Genomic DNA, 27,142 nt, shown 5'->3' on the forward strand with positions numbered 1-27,142 from the left:
GGATGCTGGTTTCACTTACAGCATTTCATTTTCCTCTTGGGCTCCTTGGAGCCCTCCTTCCTTCACATACCCAGGGGAATCTGCAAGCAACCAAAATTTCCACCTACAATGCTGAACAATTTCTCAGAAGGATGTGATTATCGGTACTTGGTTTGTTTGTCCCCATGGACTGCAGCAGTTTGCTCCCAGGAGTTTTATACTGTAAATTGCCTTTTACAGTATTGGAAAGCAGCCTGCATTTTATTTCCTGTCCAGACCTCCTCTTTGGAGGCCAGCAGAGAAGGAGTTAACCACTGTCCTCTTTTTTGCCTTTGCTGGCTGGAGTCACTGGCATCCCATCTGGCCCAGGCTGTTTGTAGCTCTTCCCAGCATTCTCTGGGGAAGGCACTGTAATATCCAGGAATTTCAACAATCCTAAACAGATTGGGCGCCACATATGGAGTAAAATGATTAGATTATAAGAAATCCAATCACATTTGCTGCCCCAGCCTTATATTTTTAAGCATTTGGGATCAGGCTTTCTGCTCAATTACAAGTATTTTACGTGCAACAGAGATAAAGTAACTATGTTTGCCTCTCCAACTTGTCCCCAGAGGAATAATATCAATTTTAATGTTTGATTGTAGGAATCTGATGAATAAGCTACCATTACATCCAATAAAATCTTCCACTTTTGTCATAAATAGTCACAGTGACTTGCTGTTCATGATAGACTGTAGAGAAGAAGGAATACAAAACATGGTCATACATACATATACAGAAGGGGAAAAGTAATCTCTGTGCTTTGTTTATTCCACCTTGTTTATTCTAATATGATTTGTTGGTTTGGGTTTTTTTCTGTTCCATTAAAAAGAACTGGATATTTCATGAGAAAGCTTAACAATAAGAGTTTATTTCTGTGGAAAAAAAAAGCGCCAAAATTATTTCTTGAGCAAATCCCTACAAATATTGAGCGTAAGTATAAAAAATAAGAGAAAATCATGGCACTCATCCTACAGCCGTCTCACCCTGCATCTCTTGATATCACCCTCCCTTGTGATACAGAATATCCCCTCCTGTGATGCCCTAGCAGCCATGAAATCCTGCCACCTCTTCCAGCACCTCTGAGTGAGCTCAGACCAGCAAGCAACAATTCATTTTGATACGGAGTTTTTATACAAGAACATCTTCGGGTTTGAATTTTGAATTTATTTAGGCATTGAGCAAAGTCCCCAGAAGTGCTAGAAGAGAATGGAGGTAGGCTGGGGTATGTCTTCAACTGTATAAAAAGCTGCCTTCACACCCACATGAGCACCTCCAGACCAGTCTCTTGCCTGCTCTCTACGCTCCTCTGTTGTGGCCTTTCATGATCCCAAACCTGGAGTGCTGAGCCTGCTCCATCCATTCCCTCAGCCTACTTACTGCCTTCTGATTATCTTCTGCTCTCTGATCTTTACATGGGATTGGTAAATGCACACACCAATGGGCAGGGATACAGGTCCTTGTAAAGTTACAGAGGGCCTTGGAAAATGACCCACAAGGCTTCTTGTGCAGAGGCAAGCCTAAAAGGTTCCCTTAGAGAATCCTCTTAGTGGAAATACAGAGCTAACTGATCTGGTTCTGCTCGTATTCCTTCCCACAGACCACAGGTTTTGCCTGGGGTGAATTTTCCACTTAGAAAATTTTATTATAAAAATTGTCTTGCTAATTCTTCTCCTGATGTCTTGGATAAGATGTTAAGTCCTCAAGCATCCCCTGAAGGAAGCAGTCTTCCAGGCTGCTGAAAGCAGGGATTGCTGTACTAGGACAGCCTAATAACTGCAGAATGCTTTATCTTGTCTTTGGCGTTGGTCTGCAGCAGGAATCTTAGCAGGAGCTGGAAAAGCTTTCCTGTGGCATAGTAGCACACCTAAGACCAGTGATTAACAGCAGTGGCTGGAGGCAGCTAATGCTTCAGGGTGTTCATGAAAATCACACTGTTGATTTAAAAAAACCCAAAACACCCTGCTGAAGGACTGCTCTAAATTTACAAGCTATTTTATAGACTTATTAATTTTTCAAGGGGGAAGATAAATGAGTGGCTGGAGAAGAGCTCAGAATATGGGCTATTTACACTTAATTTATAAGTGATGAACTTGAAAACTGATACTTTATGGTACTTGTATCATTTCATAATGAAATGGAATGAATCTCTCTGCTTTTACACTGGATCTGGCATAGCATTAACACTTACACTTCTAGGCTGTTTCTAACAGCCGTGACTGAGCACTGCTCAGCCCTTGGGTAGAAGAAGGGTTTCCTTTGCAATATTCTCAGCTCATTTTCCTTGTGTTCCTTCTTTCCTTTAGATGTTTGGTCCTCACATTCTACAGATAGCAGCTTATCCATTGGATCCCCAGCATGGTCTGGGTAGAAGCTGTGTCACTGTCCTGACTCCGGAACCATGTGGCTTCATCTCCATCCCTAACGAAAAGACTTCCAAATCACCCCTTGGGGCTTCTGCAGCTCCAAGGGGAACTAGGGAAAACCAGAAGAGCTTCAATGGCAAATTCATTCTGGGGAATTATGTGAGTTATCTGGGGCAAGGATAAGAGAAACTGCCCTTTCTGAGCCTCTGCTGTATTCATGTGACTCCTAGTCTCCATGGGCAAGTTCCTCGACACAGGCACAGGCCTCTGGAGAGGCCTATGACAGGAGAAAAAGCAGTGATGGCACTGCAAATGTAGGACTGCAGAGGATTTGGGGAAATTCCACCATTTACATGATGCTCACTAGGACTGGGTTTGCACCGATTCAAAGGCAAATGCACGCAAAGAAAGTGCAACCACAAACTCAGGTGAGACTAATTCGGTATTCTCCCTTCACTGACACAGCTACTTATGTGTCAGACTTGGTCTGTGTTAAAATACTGTTTCTGATGTTAGATTAGCTCTTGTGTTGCCCAGCTTTTCAGATTTATTCCTGACAGTGGCCTCATTTATTTTACCACTTGGCCAGTGGCCATTTCTTACTGAGTCTTGTCCTTAGGTTTCAGCATGAAATGGAATTTCACCACCTTGTTAGAGCTCCCCACCAGTGCACAGCTTTCCAGGAAGCAGTCAGAGTGGGCCTACTTCTGCACAGGGTGGTCTGAGAGGCCCGTTCCATAAGTGGTGGCCCACACAGCCAGCCCCACTCACTGACGACCCCTTGTTTCTTGCTCCCAAGTCCAGTTTTCTTTTGGGTGTTCTGGTAATGTAATGCCAAACCATTTCAGGCTGAAGTTTTTTCAAGGCCCTGAAGAACATGTTGTCAAAGAGGAACAATCATCTGAAATCCTTGAGCTTTCCTTCTCTATCTGTGAGCTTCTGTGAACTTAATTTAATGCCTCGTTGTTGGTTCCCTATATGGAATTCTTTTGGGTTGAGTCAGACTTGATTCTAATTTATGTCTGTCTAATATTAGGATGGACACTAAGTTACCTAATGTCATGATGTTGCCAGATCCTTGGCAGCTATAAGTGCATCTGGACTGCATGTCAATTTATGCTTTTTCATACTTTCCTTGAGCAGTGATTAGAAACTGTTGGTTTGTAAAACAGGTTACCTATCAGCACGGCCTACCTTGTGCAAACAGGGTGCAAAACCATTAGGTTTTGACATTTACTGCACTGAATGCTTCATGTGGGGGGTTTTTCATGTTTGTGTACTGTTTCTCTACCAGGCTGTTAGGAACTTCAGAACTCGTTTTTCTGTCTGTTGTGTTGCACACAACTCGAGAGTGAGGGGGGAGCTGAGGGCTATGTCTGACTCTTCCACATAGGAAAAAACAGATTTAATTCCTCTGAAGACACAGGACTGGGACTGAGCCGAGGGCGGGATGTTCCTGTCACAGAAGGGGCTACCCTAGAAGGAAGCAACAGTGCAAGTCAGCTGTAAGAGAAAAGCATCATTTCAAGATATGATGTGCCACAGGGTGAATAGCAGGCAACTGTTGTATTTGTGAAGGCAGAAAGGAACAGAGCTTCAGGAGGTGTTTAATTCTCCCAGCAGATGCTGTGTTTGGAGGAGTCATAAGGCAGGATCAGGAAATGTCTCTTCCCGAGATCAACTCCCTGCTTCTCTTCAAATTCAATTAGGTGCAAAGCAATAGGTATGCTGCTCCAGATGGCAAGGGCAGCACAGGAGCAGTATCTTCTCCCTGTGACATAAAGAGGAGCAGAGGGGAAGAGAGGGAAGCTGTTGTCTGAGGAGCAAAGGGAATGAGTTGATGAATAGAGAGCCAGGAGGTCAGGAAGAGGAGGGAGCAAGAACCGCCACCCCATTTTAGCTACAGGTCATTGCCTCTAAAGGCTAGGTGCTGGCGGGTGGGGCGAGCATTTTTACAATGCAGGCTTATCAGATTTTTTTGGCTGGAGCAACTTGAGTGAACGTGCAATGTGTTTTATTAGCTTCCGCAACCTGGAACTACACAGGCCAAAGAATAAAAACATGTCCCCCCTCACCTGGCTTCTGGGGTGAATTTGTCTGACACATGATATCCCAGATTTATATCCTAGATTTATATTCCTGATTTATGCTAATAAATCCCCTTTTCACAGGGGAATATGGGAAGAATCAGAATCAGAAGCACAAGCAACTGCTGGGAAACCAGACGCTGATAAATGTCTGCTCTGGGAGAATACCTTTCTAGGCAAAACTGCTCCTAGCACTATTGTCAGGGAAGCAACAGTCAATTCCTAAAGGAATTAATCTCTTCATAATCTCCTCTGATGAGCATCTTTATTGTACTAGCTGAGTGATTGCACTGCTGCCAGCAGGGGACTTCTGTTAATTGATTAAAAATGTTTTTTTCACTGCAGTATGCACCTAACTCATTTATATGATGAAGGGAAAAAGCCTGATAAAGCATCTTGGCTCAGAGAAAGATGCTAAAAGAGAGCAGGGGAGAATGGTGGAGAAAGAAAGTAGATTTTCCTCAAAGAATCTACTTCAAAATACAAAGCAGGTTGTCAGAGAAATGCTTTCAAAGGAATAATGTCTCATTACAAGACCACAAGGAAATTAAATCCACCTTCACACTCCAACATGCCAATCTGATCCAGCCATAGAAGGAAGCTAAAGTAGAGAATGCACATTGCACTCGTATGAAGATGTAAAATCTAACAGGCAGCTAAAGAAAGTCAGCAGTCTGAATGATCAAGACAAATGAGACATTGTTTGGGCCAAGCTGGCTTTATTCCTGGGTTTCAGAAGCCCACACATGAGCTCTCTGAACTTTAGAGCAGATGATCAAGTTAGCTCCATTGTGCTCTGATGAGCAAGCCAAAAATATCTTTCCAAATTTGGGGTTCTCAGTTTTGTTTTTTTTTTAATATAAATGTCACACCTTTACAGAGTGAACCCTTTTTTTCCTTTCTTCACAACAGTAAAAGTACTCAAGGGGCTCAATCTGCAAGCGTTACTCATGAATTATTAACAAGTCTTCTCCTGACAGTGAAGTTATGCATAGGGGTGAGTAGTTATGAAGCTGAGTCTTTGGCCCAGAGAGCCCATTCTGGCTTAGAAAGGTGCTAAGAGTGTGTTTGTAATTGCATGGTTTAAAAAGCCAATTAAAAAATTATTAATGCTGCAAACAGAACAGTTTAACCAGAGGCGAGCCCCTTGTCTTTGAGACAGAAACCCCTCACAACTTCATCATCTCTATATAGCTGCTTAATGCACAAAAGAGGCTGAAAAATCTGGCAGTTTGACCACATAGTTTCCACTTATTAAAATGAAATGTATGTAACCTTTTCTCCAAGGTGCTTTGAGAGTATCTGCCTATTAACTTTCCACATAAGAGATTTCCCTGAGATTTTCCACTTCTCAAAAAAACCTTTTCCATGTTGGCAGCTCCTGCAGGAGGATCTGAGACTGCAGCTACCTTCATTATCTGGAAAGCCTGAGGGATGTAAGTGCACACTGCATATTGTGATACAGTGGAGAAGTGCCAGGCCCGTATGCTGGGTCACCACCAGCAGGCCACTCATAACATTGTGGTGTTCTGGGTAGCCGCACAATAGAAGCAGGCTGAGCATTTTCACAGAGGCTGAGCATGGCCCTGGGGAGCAGCTTTGTTCTTGGCTGGAGGTTTCTAAAGGCTATGCAAAGGGAGTGCAGGTGCAGATTAATATTAATGCTCAGAGAAAGATATTGCTATGATGCCTTAACGGAAAACCTGCCCCCTCTGAGCTCCCCACCATAAACAATACTGGAAAGAGGTTTCTGGTGGCAAAGACTGGCTCAGTAGTCTTAACTTACCTCCCTGACTGCTCCTGCTAAATAACAGCCTGCGCTCTGCTGACGTGTCCACACTACTTCCAGCTAAATAGGGAGAAAAAAAGAGTGGAAGCTGGTAAGAAACGGTTCAGAAGCTTCTCTTTCCTTGTAGGATAAGTTGAATGTCAAATGTGGTTTGCAAGGAATGCTAAGAGCCTTCTCTGGAAGTAGAGGATAAAACTTTTTCCTCAAAAAAGGAAAAAACTCTTTTTCCTGAAAAGTTGGTGAATTCTCTGTGAAGTCACCAACCCTTCCCAAGCTGCTGCAGACCCAGAGCTCAGTTTCTTTCAGGATCTTTTAGCTGATGTAGTCCAAGCACTCATGAGGAACGTGCCTTCATTTTATTACACAAGTGACAATGTATATAAGCATTTAAGTATGCAAAGGCTCCAAACTGTACATGCTGTTAAGGTTCTCTTATAGAGGTCTTCTATCTAATTAAAATCTGTTTTAGCTTTTGTTGATGATGGTGCTTTGTTTGGTTAAATGAGAAAAATCTGCTTTCTCTTAGATGCCCTCTCCAGGCTTTTTCTTCCACAGGCAATGGGGATAGCATAATATTCACTGGTCAAAACAGAGGAAGGCAAGTCACATGTGGAACTTTGCTGGTTACATTTACTTTGAGCCCTCTCTCTTACTTTTCCACTTTCCTATTCTCTCTACATGTTCCCACCCCAATTAATTTCATTTTATACCCATCACTGGGAGACTTTGCACTGAGTTGAGTGTGAGCAGGCCCTGTGCCTGGCACACGGGAACATACACCCTTGGTCAGTCCTGATCATGATGCCCTGTGATACCATTTGTAAAGATGACACTTCCCCGTGAAGAACACCGAGTACAGTACAGGGGTTTCCAGTTTTCTCCCTATTTTCTCCCTGTTTCTAATTTTATCTCCATTATTATTCTATCATTCTGGGCAGGTGCGTGTCTTTGGTCTGCCCTTTCTGTTCTGTGGGAAATACAATACTTTTGCCTTCTAACTAAACCCAGCATCAGGAAGATTAAAGAAAGTTTCAGAAATGTTTGCAAAAACCCTGGCAAACCCACAAACTGTTGTAGGTGCCAGTAATTAAAACAACTAAATAACCATCTGGAAATAATAGCAATAGATTCACAGCAACAGAAAAGCATAACTTATAATAATCATAGTGTGGCTGAAGCTGCCTACCTTTTCCCTATATTAAAATACCAATTTTTTATGCACATGTAGAGAAGTTAAGCTGCCATTTGACGGGTCGTGCTGCCCTTGAAAATTTTGCCATCAAGCATATCTTAAAAAGCCGATTGATGATTGCTGTGTGGTGATATTACCTCTATTTCTGTCCATCAGTAATGGACAGCAGGCACCTGTGAGAGATGGTATATCAACTTCTTAATTGTATTGTAATGTATATAGTTTCTGCAGCACAGTAGTCTGTCCACTAAAGGCCTCTGTCTTTAACCTTGAGAGTCCTGAGACAGCATGTTTCCCTACTACTTTTGGCAGGAGATGATACAGTCAGACTCAGCTTTAACACTTTACATCAGCCCCTGATGGGACTTTCAGGCAGACAGGCAACGATGAAAGCTTGACTGACTGACGTGCAAGCCTTGGATGTAAAACACTCTGGCCTGACACAAGGAAAAGTTTTTTGGGAGAGGGCTCAAGTTCTGGTGGCTCTGGATGCTCTGTAGTGTGAGCCCAGATATATGCTCTGGGGGTACTGCCTTTGTATTTAACATGTACATAAAGAACTGTAACAGTAAATAAAGACTATGATCAGATCTAGTTACTAGGTAAACTTGAATAACTTTTTTTACTTTAGAAGCAAAATCCCTGTGCAACATGCATGTTTCTTCTGTGATAACCCTTTCCCCTCTCCTGTGACAACGGATAAAGCCATTTCTGGCTCTGCAGTGTGAACCCTTCCAGTAGGATTATTGAAGCTGGGCCCTTCTCTTAGCTCCCAGCACAGATCTACAAGCATTTTCTGTGTGCAGGAATGAGACATACAGTGTAGTGATGGGAACACGATCAGTGGAGAGCAATGCCAGAAATGAGACTTATCTCAAGCCGGTGTTACACCAGACATGGAGGTATTCCTCATGAGGAAAAGTCCCTGTGAGACAGAAAGGGGTGGACAGAGAGAAACCCTTTCTATGTGGGAAATCTCTTTAAACTAAAGCAGCCTTTAATACTAAAATAATAGAGAAGGGCATGTAGGCTTTTTGGACACTGGCACTAATACTTGGTGACAAATTTGGTACTTGCTTCTCATTCTGTCATTCAGGCAGCCTGTCATTCAAAAGATTTTAGCCTAGATTCTTGCCCCACCTGCTGTGTCTCTGTATTTTAGGAGGAAGAGATTCCTTCCTTGCAGAGCTGCTGCTAACCAAACGACAAATACCAGACAGCATGACTCTTGTGTCTCTCTGACACAGGTATGAGGAAAGAGGGAACCTTTATTAATAGCAAGTTAATTTGTAATATGTGAGCTACCCAGCCAGTGTCCTTGCATATAGAAGAACACGTGTATTTACAATGCTGGAAAGGAGCCATGCTAGGGATAACAGATACATTATCATAATGAAGCAAAAATAAATGTAATAGAAAGAAATAATAATAGTACCAGTTTTAACAGGGATATCAGCCCCCTCCAGAAAATGCAAAGTAAAAAATACAGCTCCTGAGAAAGTACATCGTATGCAACATCTAATTATGCACTGAGGAGTTCAGGGAGGAATTCCTCTTGCTTGTGTCTTCAACCCTGGAGCCTTTGGGAAGCATGTGCTTTTCTCCACAGATGGAAAAAAAATCCTCACTTTAGACAGGAATGAGAACTTGCACACTTAGTGACGCCACTTATTTCATAGAGTGGACATAAATGAGAGCACAGGTTGCCTGTCTCTCTCATGAATTAGTCTTGAGACTTCAAGTATGTGAGTATGCAGCTCCTCCTGCATTTAAGTCAACTATTTTCTGTTTGCAGATCATGACCCTTTCAGCCTTTCTGCATTGCTAAATGGAGCAGGGTGGCGTGAAGATCTGTCTGGGACCCATAGTAGTGTGAATGGTGCTTTTTTGTGGGGAGTCACGGCCAGAAAAGTTAAGTCACTGCTTTGATTTCCAGAAGACAGCAGATTAAGTAGGAGACAAGACTGTTTCCTTAAGACTGATATTTACAAGTAGGTGGCTGCATTCTGAAATGAATGATAATCAGTTAATCTATTCCTGCCTATGGTTTGTTTCAGAGTATTTATCAATGTTATCTGAGATGCAGTGTCATCTGAGATGGACTGGTAGACAGATTTGTATGGAACAGCTTGATGTTGACAGTCCATTTAGGTTTTCATCCTTTATTCTTGTTATTGATTCACTTTAACACCACAATGCTGCCGTTCAGAAAGCAGATAATGCCAAAAAAAAAAAAAGTCCTCTATTTCCTGACCTCCACTGAAGTCCTAAATATTTTTGCTGTGTGTTTCCAAACAGGTCCTCAGCTCTCAGGTCTGTTTTCTGACCTTGGATAAACAACCTGATCACAAGTAACATCCCTATTTGGGGAATGCCTGAGCAGTCTAAGTCTTAAATTCAGGCCTTACGTTCCAAAAATTTCATTCTTCCCTCTAACTCATTTCCCTCTGGGTGCGTAGGAGAGGAATGGTTGAGTGTTTATGGAGTTCACAGAGCTCCCAATAGAGCTGAAAGGCATTCATTTAGCTCAGGACAAGTTGATGGGCCTCTGGGCAGTTTTGGTAATGGAGGCATAGGCAGTCAGACGGGTACTTCTCCTCAGTAGTAATAGCTGACAATAATGGCTAGGTTTTTCTAACACCATTTCACTTATTTTTTAATAGTACAGTGAAGAACTACATCAAAATAATCTCTCTAAAAGAGTGCAAGTTGATAAAAATATAAATCCACAAGTTCAAGCATTGATTTGCAAGATAAATTACAGTACCATTAAAAAATCAATATGTAGTAGAAACAGCAAAATGCCAGTAGTTTAGCATCACTCCAAAGATTTAACAGCACTTTTCAAGTACCTGGGTTATTTGAGTAGGAGACAAAATGCCACTGTGTGAGGGGTTAAATTACAAGGCATCTCAATTTCCTTATCTCTGGTAATGGAATATGGAGCTTCTCAACCCTAGGTAACTTTGGGATCTACTAATGTAATTGAGAGTTATGACTGTTCTCTGTGAGATGGTCCTATTATCCAGGTGAGATACAGAATCATAGAATAGTTAGGGTTGGAAAGGACCTTAAGATCATATAGTTCAAACTCCCCTGCCACGGGCAGGGACACCTCACACTAAACCATGTCACTCAAGGCTCTGTCCAACCTGGCCTTGAACACTGCCAGGGATGGAGCATTCACAACTTCCCTGGGCAACCCATTCCAGTGCCTCACCACCCTTACAGTAAAGAACTTCTTCCTCATATCCAATCTAAACTTCCCCTGTTTAAGTTTGAACTCGCTACCCCTTGTCCTATCACTACAGTCCCTAATGAAGAGTCCCTCGTCCTTCCCCAGCATCCTTGTAGGCCCCCTTCAGATACTGGAAGGCTGCTATGAGGTCTCCATGCAGCCTTCTCTTCTCCAGGCTGAACAGCCCCAACTTTCTTGGCCTGTCTTCATATAGGAGGTGCTCCACTCCCCTGATCATCCTCATGGCCCTCCTCTGAACTTGTTCCAACAGTTCCACATACTTTTTATGTTGAGGACAACAGAACTGCACACAATACTCCAAGTGAGGTCTCCCGAGAGCAGAGGAGAGGGGCAGGATCACCTCCTTCGACCTGCTGGTCACGCTCCTCGATGCAGCTCAGGATACAGTTGGCTTTCTGGGCTGGGAGCGCACACTGAAGCCGGCTCATGTTCATTTTCTCATCGACCAACACTCCCAAGTCCTTCTCTGCAGGGCTGCTCTGAATCTCTTCTCTGCCCAACCTGTAGCTGTGCCTGGGATTGCTCCAACCCAGGTGTAGAACCTTGCACTTGTCATGGTTAAAATTCATAAGGTTGGCATCAGCCCACTTCACAAGCGTGTCAAGGTCCCTCTGGATGGCATCCCTTCCCTCCAGCATATCAACCGAACCACACAGCTTGGTGTCACTGAGAAACTTGCTGAGGGCGCACTCAATCCCACTGTCCATGTCACCAGCAAAGATGTTGAACAAGACAGGTCCCAACACCAATCCCTGAGGGACACCACTCGTTACCAGTCTCCAGCCAGACATCGAGCCATTGACCACAACTCTTTGCGTGTGGCCATCCAGCCAGTTCTTTATCCACCGAGTGGCCCACCCATCAAATTGATGTCTCTCCAATTTAGAGACAAGGATGTCACCTGGGACAGTGTCGAACGCTTTGCACAAATCCAAGTAGATGACATCAACTGCTCTGCCCCTGTCCATCAGTTCCATAGCCCCATCATAGAAGGCCACCAAATTGGTCAGGCAGGATTTCCCCTTAGTGAAGCCATGCTGGCTGTCACCAACCGCCTCCTTGTTTTTCATGTGCCTTAGCATGCCTTCCAGGAGAATCTGCTCCAAGATTTTGCCAGGCACAGAGGTGAGACTGACTGGTCTGCAATTCCCCGGGTCATCCATTTTCCCCTTCTTGAAAATGGGAGTTATATTTCCCTTTTTCCAGTTGTCAGGAACTTCACCTGACTGCCATGATTTTTCAAATATGGTGGCCAGTGGCTTAACAACTTCATTTGCCAGCTCCCTCAGGACCCATGGATGGATTTCATCAGGTCCCATGGACTTGTGCACGTTCAGGTTCTTAAGATGGTCTCGAACCAGGTCCTCTGCTACAGTGGGCCTAGGGTCTTCATTCTCACAGTCTCTGTGTCTGCCTTCCAAGACTTGGGTGGTGTGGTCAGAGAATTTGCCAGTGAAGACTGAGGCAAAGAAGTTATTAAGAACCTCAGCCTTTTCCAAATCCTGGGTAGCCACTTGTCCTGATAGCTTCTGGAGGGGGCCCACATTGTCCCTAGTCTGTCTTTTATTTGCAATGTACCTATAGAATCCCTTCCTGTTACCTTTAACATCTCTAGCAAAGCTTAATTCTAACTGGGCCTTAGCTTTCCTAACCTGGTCCCTAGCTTCCCAGACAACATCCTTGTATTCTTCCCAGGCCGCCTGTCCCTGCTTCCACCTTCTATAAGCCTCTTTTTTCCTTTGAATTTTCCTGAGCAGCTCCTTATCCATCCAAGGAGGTCTCCTGGCCCTCCTGCTGCACTTCCTTCTAGTTGGGATGCAACACTCCTGAGCTTGGAGCAGGTGATCCTTGAATATCAACCAACAGTCTTAGGCCCCCCTGTCCTCTAGGGCTATATCCTACGGAACCTTACTAAGCAGGTTCCTGAAGAGGCCAAAGTCTGCTCTCTTGAAGTCCAGGGCAGTGAGCTTGCTGCACGCTCTTCTCACTGTCCTGAAGATCTCAAATTCAACCATCTCATGATCGCTGCAACCAAGGCTGCCCTGGAGCATCACATTTCCAACCAGCCCTTCCCTGTTGGTGAGCACAAGGTCAAGCATGGCACTTCTCCTTGTCAGCTCCTCTATTACTTGCAGAAGGAAGTTTTCTTCCACACAATCAAGGAACCTCCTGGATTGCTTGTGCTGGGCCGTACCATCCCTCCAGCAGATATCGGGGGGGTTGAAGTTCCCCATGAGGACAAGGGCCTGCGAGCGTGAGGCTGTTCCTATCTGCCGATAGAGCACTTCATCCACAGAGTCCTCTTGATCAGGCGGTCTGTAACAGATCCCCACAGTAATGTCTCCCATCGCTGTTATCCCTTTAACCCTGGCCCACAAACTCTCTATTGACTGCTCACCTGTCCCCAGACAGATAAACCTCTCATTATAATCAGGTTTTGGTACTTTTGATGAGGAGAGTATACAAATGTTTCACTAGCAGAGACAGAGACTGTGCAGAACCTGCTGCCACATGGGAAATGGGAAAGGGCACAAGGAGGTTACGCAAACTGGGTGGAAATCTTTCTTACCCTGCGAGATCTGAAAGGATCACCTTATATGAACACTTTAAATAGTTTTGAAAGTGATTTTTAAGTAGTTAGTCTATGCAGTTCTATTGTGTTTTTTGGCTAAAACCTAAGCAAGCACACTGCTTGCACTGTGTGGTGATGAAACCACTCTACAGACCTGACAGCACAGGAAAATAATTGCCACTGTCTTGCTGCATCTGTTGATGTTTTATTGTCATGTCTTTATTTGCAGTTGCTGCTCTGTGGATGGACACAGAATATCTATCTGCAGAGCTGTCAATCAATAACTCATCAACAGTCACTTAATTTTTAGAGTAAAGAACAATCACACTGCACCATAAGGTAATAAGTCAGTGTGCTAGATGTCTTGGCCTGTTTTGCTATTATCTCTCTGTCAGTTCTGTTTAGAAGCACACGCAAAAAGTCTCTGAATTGTTCACTTGTCTTTTTGCTGGATAAAAAACCTCTACAAACCTTCTGTAGAAAAATTAGTTTTTACTAGTCTCACTAATAAGCCTTAATGGCCCTGACCAGCCTCACCTTGAGGCTACACCCACAGCCCATGCCCATGGACCCAGGAGTTCTTTTTAAGTTCAGCCCTGGGCCTTCAGCTCTAACCAGAGCTGTGCTGAAGAAATGCTGGTCTCCAGGTTAGCCATGTTTGGGCCTGGCTGTGGACCCTGCTGCTTCATGCTTGTGGACTGGCTTAATCATGACCTTCCTCATCACTATGAAGTTGTGTGATCTAGGCTGCTATCCCCAGCTTGCTTTGTTCAGGTACTATGAGATGGGGCTGTGGCTGGTAAGGCACCTGTCCTGCTAGTCTTGTCACTGTACCTGCCTCCCTTGCTGTCCCTTAGGCAGCAAATGGCCCTTGCTGCTTCCTGATCAAAGCTCAACAACCAGCCAGGGCAATCTTTAGTGCTGACAGTTACATTTTTCCAAATGAAAGCTCTGGGAAGAAATTCCACTCCATTAATAAAGTATAAATGTGCAGATGGCATTAAAAATTTGGATGACTTCCCCTTCTCCCAGATCATTGCAAGCTAAGGATGCATGTAACTATAGAAGCAACATGGTTTCTGTCACTCAAGCACTAACTGCTTTGTTGTGCATTGGTGGAAAAGGTGCTTGCATCTGAAGAGGTAGCTTACGGGTGTTCCTTCCCCCAGGAGGCTGCCTGGAGTTGAGATCCCCATGCCACACCTAGATGCTAAAGCTGGAACATGCTGTTTGGATTTCAGCATTCTACAAGGTGGATTTTGTGCTGACTTACTGCAATGCCTTCAGGAAGACATGTAGAGTATAACCACGTTTACAATTTTAGAATGCTTTGAACTTGCAATCAACTAGGCACTGTTCAGGAGCACTGCATACAGCTTTGGAGAGCTGTTGACAGGGAGCAGGGAAAGATGAGGCTCCATGCAATGGCTAGAAGCTGTGAGTCTCAGCAGTTGTGCTTAACTTTTGGTCTGGCTCCTCTTCTTAATGGTAAAGAGGAAAAGGATTGTGCTACTGTGGATTCAGTATCTCATTGCTGGCTGCCTGTTATGCGGTAGACTGCTGGGCCCCAGTTTGATAGCTGAGGAAAAATAGGAAATTAACAATTCTTTTGGTAAAGCAAGAAAAGGAAAATCAAATATGTAGTTCAACCATCATGACTGCAGCTGTGCTGGGCCCTCTTCCAGCTCAGGCATGGAAAAGGTGTGTGGAAGTGTGTGGAAGTAGCTAGAGGCATCCATTTTGAATCTGCCTTTACAGCTAACTCCTGAAAGTTTCTGTTCAGCAGCACCCCTACATATGCTTTGTGAGCCAGTCCAGCAGGTGTGTGAATGCTGCTTGTCTCCTCTGTCACCTGAAACTTGGCACACAATACAGTGAGAACTATCTGGAGCCTGCTGCTTGGCCTTCGTGCATTAGTGTTTCTTATCAGGGCAACAGGGGACATACATAACAGGCAGAAAGGATGCAGACAGGGCAATGACCTTGGCAGGCTGTTCTCCCAAAAGGCCTGGAGCAAGCCTCTGCTCTTAGACACTCACCATTTCCAGTGGGATCAATAGGGAAAACTAACAGTAAGGAAGAGTTCCACAGAGCATATGCACTGCCTTGGTTAGAGCAAAATAGCAGTTAAATTTGATATTCAACTTGCCAAATTACCTCAGTGAAAAGTAATTTTGCAGCAACTGTGCACATATGCAGCAAGCAGTGGTCCTGCAGGTGAATTCGAATTACTTACTGCTCAACAAGATCTGTCTAGTTTTTATTTTTTGTGAATCTTGCTCCTACATTGCCTTACTCTGTTGGTTGTATGCTTCTCATCTTGCGTGTTTACCTTGTAATTGGGAGTGAAGGGCCAGAGGCCTGGCTCTTGACTGAAGGCAGATGTCCCTTCTGCTTGTTGCCCTAGAAATTTTCTTCTACTGGGATAGTGTTTCTGCATGAAGCTGTTTATGCCTGTTCAGGATTGTTCATTCAGTATTGTTTGGAAGGGAGAACACTGCCACTTATCAGCTGCTACAGGATTTCTCCAGAAACTCATAGCTGTTCTTTCTAGAAAAGCCTTTTGAACAAGTGAATGTCATAGTCACACATGACTATTTGCAGTTCAAGTGCCATGGGATGATTATTCATATCAGGGTTTTTCACTCATATGAAATGTGCACTCCTAGCCTGCTTGCCTTGTGCTCAACACAGGATGCAGGGTGGGATGGAAGCCTATCCTATCCCAGCCCAGCCTGCTTGCCTTGTGTTCACCACAGGGCAGGATGTGCTCCTTCTCCTTGCCTGGTCTGGCCTGGCCTGCCCTGCCCTAGCCTAGCTTGGCCTCGCCTACTAGCTCCTAGAATTGCCAAGTGCCTAGCTTAGCCTAGCCTAGTGCCTAGCCTCACCTAGCACCTAGAGCATGTCATCCAAGGCTCCATCCAGTCTAGCCTTGAATACTGCCAGGGATGGAGCATCTATCACTGCTTTGGGCAACCTGTTCTAGTGCCTCACAGAACAGAAACCTCATCACCTAAAATAAATATAAAATATGCTGTAGGACTAACCCAAGTATTTCTGAAAGTTGGTAATGCATAGTACTGCACACCATATGGCACTAACTTTGACACAATCGATGGCCACATTTCTGTGTCCTTAAAGAATAATAATCTTTAATGATGTGACCTGGCATTTCAATTCCAAGGACAACTTCAGTACAGACTTTTCAAGAGGTAACATTACTCAAATTCAGTTTTCACTCTTGCAGTCAGAATGCAGGATTGATAAATTGTGATGCGTATATAATCAGCATGGTCCAATGGACAATAATTTGGATACAGGTAAGTAAGTAAGTAAAGAAGTAAATAAAATATTCAGCGACTGACCAAAAGTAAACAGACAATGACAAGGAAGAATAATTCTGTAGAGATTTGTCTTTATAACAACACCCTGACAGACAAACTTATTTAGGCCAAAGAGGGAAATGCTAACAAAGAAAAGCTTTTGATGCAAAACATTTCTGCCTTGTTTTTACCTTGTCTGACTCCAGTTTCTATCCTGGTGAAACTATCTGGTGGTGGGGTGGATAAGTGCAACAATGGCCCGGCCCCTGGCATGAAGTTATTATTAGGGTCTTCAATATATATTCTAGCTTCAAATGCATGGCCCTGGAGCAGAATCTCTTCCTGCATTAGGTGAATCTTCTCTCCTGCTGCAACCTGAAAACAATAGTTTTTTTTCTTTAATGTGGGATCAATATTCTGGAGTGCCAGTGTACAAAATAGTAAGTATCTTTCTTCTAAACATGAATACATAGAAAACACATTCAAAATGCACAAGGAGAAAAAAGTGGTACATCATGAAAAGTTCTGAAGTTACTTATTCCTTTTGCCTGGGAGTCACCAATCAAAGGATTTTGAATTATTATTGTGTAATTTGACCCCTAATATTTCACAGATCTAAAACATGACAGAAAAATAGTGGGGGTTTTTTCCTACTAGTTATGTCAAAAAATAATTAAATTTTTAAGTTAAAGCCTGGTCAACTAAGACAATATTTTATTAGAGAAAAATTGCTGCAAGAGCAGATAATAAAATGGATTACTGGCAGCCAGCACTACTAGCATACACTGTTGATTCTTCTGTATACTGTCAGACCTGCACATTTCAGGGAATGTTTCTTTAAAGAATTTTTCTTTAAACAATTTAAGACCCTTTAATGGGGCAGGAAGCATCATTTTATTACTCAAAGGAATTAAAATTACAAATATAAGAATACCAACAAACACTAGCAACACATCAGTTTGAAAAAAACAGGGCTTTTGAGGACAAAATAATAACAAGAAGTCTGCTGCAATTAAGCACAGAGGAGACTTTACCAGGAAGCTAACACAGTTTTCATCTACATGGGAAAATACAAATTCCTATTGAAAAAATAGCAACAATTCATCTTTTAAGTGTCAGGGGTTTTCCATACCCTGCCTTCTACCACCAAACTATGGATTTCAGCACAGACAGCAGAATATAACTTAGTCTTCAAAGAAAAAGTAGTACTATACAGATTGGCAAAAAAAATCTCTCCAAGCACTGACAGACATTTTTCGTCTATTGACTCATTACGCCACATGCCAACAGCACTATATCTTTCCACCTTATCTCTTTCTTCAAGTATTGTTTGATTCCTGTTCTAACTTAGCACTCAATGCTCAATTTCTATTCCCACATCAGGAAGCCAGAAGTTCTTCTTTTTTGTAAAAGCATTTGCCATTTTAGTTTTCTGTCTGGTTACATAGACACTCCCCTCCCTGCCACCTACTTAAGCTCAATGCATGCTGCTGTCCTCACTTTTTGATTTATCTGACAAAAAATGTTTTCCATTTCCAGTCCCCTAAGGTCCAAAACTTCCTGTTATCATTTGAATGCATGGGTAATCTCTCTGCAAATTGGGTGTGTGAGGAAATAGCCTGCTTCCAGTCCACACAACTATACATTTATTCTAGAATGTGACTATACTGGTATAACACCAGACACATGTTTTTGTGAAGATTTTTTCCTCCTACAGCCTGATCCAAGAATTTTTGTGCCAGAGATACACTTCAGCTAGAGTTTCCAAAAAAATTCAGCATGGCAAGGGAAAGATCAGGAGCTTATTCCTCCCACTTTCCGCATTCTCTATAATCTCTTCAAATACAATTTTTTAAAATGCTTTTTCTTTATACAACTGGAAGAATTTGTTGGAATTCTGAGCATCTATACAATGCTCTACAAATACAGTAATACAAGATGTTCCTTCAGAGCAAAGGAAACTCTACCCTATTAGCTGAGTAAGAGGTGTGGATATGAAAAGCTACCTGGTCTCTCACAGGCAATATCAAGGAGCACTATTCACCAGATAAGAGGAATTCTACATGTAAAATCAATTAACACTCACCCTAAGCTGCCATTCCACCAAGTCTATTCCAGTGATCATCTCTGTAACTGGGTGCTCTACTTGCAGTCTGGTATTCATCTCCATGAAGTAAAAATTTTGCTGGGAGTCAATAATAAATTCCACTGTTCCTGAAGTAATAAAAGAGCACTTTAAACCAAGACTTCTTCAGAATGGATACTTAACACACCTAATTTACGTCAGGACAAGACTATTATTTCAAAATCAGATACCATGAGTTTCATTAAATTCTATATAAATTATCTTAAAGGGTCACACAATTGAAATTTGAAAACACATTGTTTCCTTGCACATTTACACATCCTGTGCTTAACCAGTTCAAACTTAAATAGGGGAAGTTCAGATTAGACACAAGGAAGAAGCTCTTTACTGTGAGGGTGGTGAGGCACTAGAACAGGTTGCCCAAAGCAGTGATAAATGCTCCATCCCCGGCAGTGTTCAAGGTCAGGTTGGATGGAGCCTTGGATGACATGGTCTAGGGTAAGGCACTCCTGCCCTTGACAGCGGGGTTGGAACTAGATGATCTTACGGTCCTTTCCAACCCTAACTATTCTATGATTCTCTTCTACAATAAAAGATGCATTTCATTACGAGCTGTAAAAAGTGCCTCAAAACTGTTTAAATTATTGTGTTTATGTATAAGATATGCAATTACTGGGAAAAAAATAAAATAAAATTCCAAGGAAATAAGTGAGAAAAAGTGACAAATAATTTTAGCAGGTTATTTTTCATTTGGGAAATAGGGTGAACTTCACAGTGAGCTGTTTTTCTCTTAAAGGCTTTACTGTTTGAATATAAAATATTTTTCTTTGTTGTTGGAAAGTGAGCATTATGAACATTAGTAAGTTTGATCAGAGCAAGGAAAAGATAATTTATCTTTCATCAGACAGTCTAGCTGATTGAATTATCTGCTCTGAAATTTTTTCCTTCTATTCTTCAGCTGTCATTAGTCTTGAGCTCAGACCAGGTGTGCAAATTTAAATTTGTAACTGCATCAAATTTAACCATGTGATTACTTCCTCAAACCTCAAAAAAAAAAAATAAAAAATTGGGGGATGTGTATCATAGTCCAAAACAAACAGATGCTATTTGCCTTGAGTCTTATAGTCTTACCAAGTTAAAAGCATACCTCTGGAGCAGCCATACCTCCATAGACTTACCTGCTCCCACATAATTAACTGCTTTAGCTGCTTTGACAGCAGCTTCTCCAAGTCTCTTTCGAACTTTAGCATTAATTCCTGGCTGTAAATAATAATAATAATAATACTACAAAATATTATTATTGTGAATTTTGGTGATATTAAACCTACTATGCATGAACATTTTGCAATCTTTAGTAACTGTAGTGAAATCCTTACCAATGAAATCTACATATTTTTCCCCCAAGAATCATTTTCCTAAAGTAATTTTTTCATTTAGAACATTTTCTGCTGCAAAATTAAAACAGGTACTGAGATTTAGAAATAAATTACTACCTGCTAAATAAATTTCATGAGGGTTAGCAATTATTTTAAAAATATGTAGGTACTGTAAGAACTTTCTGCTCGCCCCCGGTGCCTCTTCAATGATCTTCCGATGTCTCCTTTGTACACTCTCTTTCAAACGAGTACACTGCATTGCCATGCTGGTCACCAAATACTTGGACTTCAACATGCCTGTTCTGTAATAATAAATGTTTCAGTAAAGCCCTAACCCTGTGACTGACTTCACCCCAACAGACTTTGAACTTGTATATAGTCCTGTATACTTCAGTAGGACTTTATAGGTTTAAGTGTCTGTCCTCAGATAACCAAAAATGTAGAAATGTGGCTGCTATTATGCAGGATTTAAATTGGTTTAGACTTCCTCAATGTCCTAAATGAAACAGAATTCTAAATGCCAGCTACTGCTGCGAAACACCATAGGATAAACAAGCATCCTTGTTTTGGCTGAGATGGAGTTCATTTTTTTTTCCTACTAGCTGGTACAGTGCTGTGTTTCGTCTGTACTACAAGAATAATGTTGATAACACACCAATGTTTTAGTTGTTGCTAAGCAGTGCTCATCCTAAGTCAAGGACTTTTCAAAGGGACATTCCACACCATAGATCATCATGCTCAGTATAAAAACTGGGGGGAGTTGGCTGGGAGCCACTAATCACTGCCCAGGGACAGCCTGGACATCGGTGGTGAGCTACTGTATTGTACACCACTTTCGTTTCTCGGTTTTATTCCTTTCTCACTCTCTCTGTCATTACTATTGTTATTACTGCTGCTATTATAATCATTTTTATAATACAAAATTTATTATTATATATTATATACATGACATACAATAACATATATTATATATATTACATAATATATAGTATATAATTATTATATATTATTAAATATATCATTATATTTTACTTTGTTTCATTTCAATTATTAAACTGTTCTTAGCTCAGCCCATGAGTTTTACCTTTTCCTGATTCTCCTCCCCATCCCACAGTGGGGGAACAAGCAGCTGTGTGGTACTTCTTTGCTGTTTTGTTTTTGTTTTTTTTTTTTTTTAATGTGAGAAGAAATATTAGTGTTTATACTAAAACATCTATTTCTCACCTTGGATTATCTACGAATTTCCCAATCAGCATTGCATCATCATTGAAAGACCTTGCTTCTCTTCTAGCTGATTCTAGTTGGTCCAGAAACTCCTTTTTCGAGTGAGCAATTCTCATGCCCTAAAATACAGAAAAAAAGCATACCTAAATGTCTAATAATCTGGTACACAATAAAAATCCTTGTACACAAAGAGCAAGAAATTTCAGAGTAAAATCAGCTTTAGACAGGGAATTCACTATACATGGTGTCTTGATGCCAAATTCTTAAATGGTATTTCTAATCACTTCTTATGCAACATGATTTAAAACTGTTAGCAAAAACAAAAGTCATAGAAACCATCGAAGTAACAATTTAAAGTCATCTAATTTTACACAAAACCATCAAACAACTTTTCTGCTGATGTGAATTACTAGAGATCCCTTTAAATAAACAAAACTCTTCCAATTCATGCCAGCTACTTACCTTGTGCCTCACCACACAACAAAAGGAAGTGAGATTTCATAGTGCTAGACTGGATATTAATAATAAATTTTAAGGAAAAGCAGTTTTCTATTTTCTTTGGTTTTAGATTTATTTTAGAATATTCTGTTACAGACACTGAGACACGATAACTTTACAGCATGTGATGAACAGATTAGTTTCTTTACCTTTCCTCCACCTCCATGAACAGCTTTAATCATTACTGGATATCCTATTCTTTTGGCATGTTCCTTTAGACACTCCTCTGATTGATCTCTCCTCCAAGATACCCTTCAACAACAGGAATGCCAGCAGCAGACATTATAGCTTTGGAAGTGCTTTGACAGAACAGTTTCATGTTTAGAATGATAATATTCCTTTTTTTTTTTTTGCTTTAAGCTCCAAACCCGTCTATGTTTTCAGTGTTAATTCTCCTCACATAAGTAGTTCCACTGACCTCAAAAGGACTACTTACACAAGTGGGTTACATACAGTAGGACTGTAATTATAAAATGCTTCAAATATTTGTTTGGTTGTTTTTTTTCCTGCAAGCCCTCTACACAAAAGCATAGTCAATTTCAGGCTTATGCTTTTTTCCTATCTTTTGAGCCACATCATATAGGCTAAACCTAGCATTTTCAAATTACAACTCTGTATCCTGCCAAAGCTATATTTAAAGTTGTACAAAGGCAAAACTCTTTATGATACAGGCTGGATTCACACTCGACATAAAACACCTCAGCATAACAGCTCTGGCTTCCAGTATGCATGCAAAGTTAGTTAAATTACAGAGTTAATTTACTCTCACATTAGGAAGTGATAAAAAAATTAATTATCTAAAATTAGTATTACATAGTTCATGTGTTAGTAATCACCTTATTTCCATATTCTCGAGTTATACTTCATACCCTGGAAACATTTCTTTGAATTAAGTAACTAAGATCCTTTGTGATGGACAAAACTTATCACCCCATTTTAAATAAACACACTAACCCTTGATGATATGGGTGTTTCTCTTCCACTGTTCTTTTGACCTGTATACAGATATCTGATCTGACTGCTGAACCCTTACCTATGTAACATTGCAATGCCCCAGTTCTGGAAAACTAGAATCAGTTACATATTTAACTACCAAAATTTTAATTACTGAACAGTCTTGACTGTTTCTAAGTCTATATGAATCTATAGATAATCTATAAACCTAGAGCTTATTCCTTTGAAGAAAGCCATAAAAGACAACAAAAACTGACAGAATAAAACAAGTATGGAGCAGCTGGTCATTCCCTAACAAAATAAGTTTTGGCAAACTGTAAACTGCACAGCCAAGTAAAAAGCAGAAATAGATACCTCTTAATACCCATATCTCTGATAGAAGATGAAGGTGGACCTATGAAGATGATTCCTTCTTGCTTGCACTACTCTGCAAACTCTGTGTTTTCCGACAGAAAACCATAACCTGGATGAATAGCCTACAACAGAATAATGTTACCAGCCTATTTTTATATGCTTACCTTAGAAAACCCTGAAACTTCCACAGAGTTTCACTAAGACAACACAAGCAAGAAGCACCACAGGCAAAAATAAACTAAAGAGCATCGTAGTAACAGAAGATTTAAGGTCATGATCTACTTGTCTGAGCTGCTGAGGCCTTGGCCACCTGCATTATTTTTCCCGAAGCCAAGTAACTCTGCTGTGAGTGTGCCGCACCAATACAATATGCTTCATCTGCCTGTTATAGAAAAAATACATTTAATACAGGCTGTTTAATAGATAATTAAAAAGCAAATTTAACTGAATTTCTAAGTTAGTTACATTGTTTATCAGATTGCTAGCATGCAACAGTTTACATCAGTGCCTCTCTTCATACTCAACTGGGTGAACAGTTTTTCCCAAAACCAGAGTCCCTCCTCTAACTTCCTGGCTACTCCAGCATTAGAAAGCCAAACCTTAATGCACTTCCTGTAAATCTGTCAAGTGCTGAGACAGAGACTAGACAAAATATTCAATGATTCAAGAAAATCTTGGAAGTCTACAGAGGTGAAAATCAACTGCATTAGCACATAAATCTACTTGCACATTGAACTTATCAATGAGAAATAGTGTTGTTAATGAACATCAGTCAAAAATGAATATACTTCACCATTGCTATGTGCATGGAATTTCTGTCTGCTTCACTATAAATTGCTACAGACTTCACACCCATTTTCTCTACTGTTCGCATCACTCTGCATGCAATTTCTCCTTGGTTTGCAATAAGAATCTTCCCTATGTTGTGACCTCTTGTTTGAAAGGATGAAGCCATTTTAAAATTCAGATTTCTTTTTAATCATTTATAGCATTTATGCATTTCTTCCAATAATGAAAAAACCCATGCTTCACCAAAAAGCATTTCCATGCTAGTCTTCAAATTTTATCCTTAGAGTCCTTATGCATAAGTATGCTTAATTCAACTTTTTTCCTTTTTTTTTCTTTATAGAACTAAGAAATATTTTCTAACACTAAAACACTGAAACATAAAAGTTGATGCTTATGTTCTTATTGTGTACTTTCTGGACCAACTAGGGAACAAGGAACACCTGTCCTCACTGGCTCCTCCCCCCACAGAAGTAATTTACATTTCTTTGATGAGCACAGTCACAAACTAATAACAAGGCATGAAGGCTTTGGGGGTTGGCTTGTTTGTTGGTTTTGTTTGGGGTTTTTTTAAGTAGTGACTCACTAGCTTTTATGAAGTCTCATGACAGTTACAACGGTCCAGAAATATGCACAGGCATAACTAAATAGCTTAAAACTAACTAATATAATCAAAACATACCTCTGAATTCTGAAGCATATCTTTTTAGACAACTTGACAACACGGTCAGTTTAAATCACCTTGCTATATACTTCTTACTTTTCTTCATATATTGTTGAAGTACCATTTTACTTAAAAATCCAATTCTGTCACACTTTACAACATTTGTATCAGAAAAGGACTTTTTATAATATAAAATAAATACTTTTTATTGAGTATACCTAAATATGGCAGACAAAATTATTCAAAATGTTGATTACACATTAAAGAATATTTCTGTTAGGTCAGCTACAGACTCCTGTTTTCAAAAGCTATACAAATATTTAATATTTATTTTTAAAATGTACAGTTTTTCAGGAACTAATGGTCTAAATCTGATTGTAAAACCACCCACATTACACAAGCAATTAAACATAGTGGCTAATGAAGTTCAACTTCATACCTATCGTTGAGGCACATTTCACAAATCTTTGTACTTGGTTCCATTGCCTGTACAATTACAAACACACAGCAGTGTTAGAAAAGTACACGAAGAACTGGCCACCATTCTACTTTTATTTTCAGGTAAGAGAAGGACAGAACTATGATACAACTACTTACACAGAACACACTCAAGTTCAAGGAAGGTTTGTGCAAACTTCACTAGATCTCTCCTTAAGTGCTTGCATTTAGACACAAGAGAAATTATTCCCTTGCTTTTCTACCAGCATTCAAAGTCTCTTTTAGTGGATAGTGGTATTTATTAGAGACGGCAACTTGAAGTATTTGGGCAAGAAGACATGAACAACCAGAACTTAAAAAAGCTTAAATGGGAAATAGGAGTTGTTTGTACAGAGAAATCTGTAGATATAAATAATGTTAAAGATAACAAGAAATAAGAGCTATGAGGAGCTATTTATATTCTGAAATTGAAAATTAAACCTCAACCAATTAATACTAAAGAAATGAGATTGTGAAAGCTTAAGTGTCTGGAAGAAACTGTAAATTCCTAGAACTGTTTTCATTTTACACATACATCAACTTTGGAATCTTGGATCAGGTCCAGCAATTCTTAAAACAGTATTAGACAAAAAGACACAAGACATCGTTGACACCACACAACCAAAGGCTCAGTTTCAATAACAAGAGAGGGAAGTTATGCGTTTCCTAAGCCCCTAATAAACCGCTGTCGGAATCACCAATTCCTATTGCACAGGCTTCCAGGTGGCGGAGGGTTAGCAACGACAGTTTTCAAACCCCGAACACCCTAGACAATTTCATGGAACCTGTATCAACTACTAACACTATCCACAGAGGAGCCCAGGGCACCAGCATCGCACGTACGCACACACCCTCCAGCAGCGGGGCAGGCGGCGGCCCAGCTCCCTCGCTCCTCCCAAGGCGCAGAGCCTCTCCTTCCTTCCCTCCCTCCCTCCGACAACCCAGCCCCAGGCTCGTCTTTGTGAAGCCTTTCCCCGCGCCGGGCCCAGCACCCGCCGCCGGCTCCCCCGCAGGGGCCGTCCCTGCCCGTCAGTCTCCGTAAACTGCCTCCACGGACCGCGCCGCCCCAGCTGGGAAGGCCACCCCCGAGTAAAGGGCAGAGGAAGGGCCCACGGCCCCAGAGGGCCCTTGCACGCCGTGTACCACGTCCCCCGCGTCGCTCTCACTAACGGCGCAAAGCCCAGAGAAAGCAACTCCACTGCCAGCAACAGCACCATGTTACTGAGTGCGACGGCCGGCGTGACTGCGGTGGTGCGCCAGGCCTCCCGCTAGTGGCTGCGCGGCACGGCCGTGATGCGGTGGGGCGCGGCGAGGGGGAGCCGGTGGGCGGGGAGCGGGAAGAGAATGCGCGCAGGGAGGTGGGATGTGACGTGAAGAGGAAAAGAGGTCTGAGGGGTGGAGGTGTGCTCTCTCCCGAGCGGCCTGGGGTGGGGCTCTGTGAAATAGCTATCAGGTGGGGGCAGACCAGGGGAGGGCTGCAGGGGTTGCATGACACCGAGAAATAGGGCAATAAAACGGCAGATCGAGTAGAATTCATATAAACGTGAAATGATGCACGCTGCAGGACTCCTGGCTTTATTTGTGGATGCCTGGGCTCAGAGCTGACTGTGTTCCCTCGAGAATGGCATCCAGAGTGGTCATGGAGCAAAAACATGAAACGTGAGGGTGGTTGGGAAGTTCACGTGGATCCTCAGAACTTGTAACATCTTCTGCCCCGGCCCAACTGCCCAGCTCAGAAGTGTGTCCTCTAAATGGAGGAGCACATCCCAGCCCGTGGTGAGCACAAGGCAAGCAGGATAGGCTAGGCTGGGCTAGCACAGGCTATGCTGGGCTGAGCTAGACTGGACGGGGCTGGGCAGGGCTAGGCTGGGCTGGTCTGGGCTGGAGTAGGCTGGGCTAGGCTGGGCTAGGATAGGCTGGGCTGGGAGGATGGGCCAGGATGTAGTTGTGGCGGGAATCTCAGTTGTAGGCCAGAGGATCTGGGGGTTGTGAGAGGGTCTGCAACATTGTGATTGGACTGTTTACCTGGAGAGTTTCACAGTGGCCAGTGAGATTGAATGTGATATGTATGTGCAGGTTGGGAAAGTACCGAACAAGGGGATTAAAAACGGCTT

At 41.9% G+C, this 27,142-nt stretch overlaps 1 protein-coding gene across 1 annotated transcript; it reads right to left on the minus strand.

The window, feature by feature from the left end:
- Nucleotides 1-286: 286 nt before the first annotated feature.
- LOC308223258 (methylcrotonoyl-CoA carboxylase subunit alpha, mitochondrial-like) lies at nucleotides 287-26,245 on the minus strand (the record flags this gene model as incomplete). The annotated part of the gene is given in 15 exon segments (XM_080622013.1): nucleotides 287-414; nucleotides 16,801-16,984; nucleotides 18,696-18,823; nucleotides 19,874-19,955; nucleotides 20,262-20,300; nucleotides 20,305-20,368; nucleotides 21,296-21,414; nucleotides 21,943-22,032; nucleotides 22,035-22,092; nucleotides 23,102-23,169; nucleotides 23,173-23,223; nucleotides 23,388-23,483; nucleotides 23,895-24,031; nucleotides 24,991-25,037; nucleotides 25,872-26,245. Coding segments are annotated over 15 exon segments (1,665 nt in total).
- Nucleotides 26,246-27,142: the final 897 nt, after the last annotated feature.

This window comes from Psittacula echo (assembly GCF_963264785.1).
Source record: "Psittacula echo genome assembly, chromosome: 6".
Classification (NCBI taxonomy): Eukaryota; Metazoa; Chordata; class Aves; order Psittaciformes; family Psittacidae; genus Psittacula; species Psittacula echo.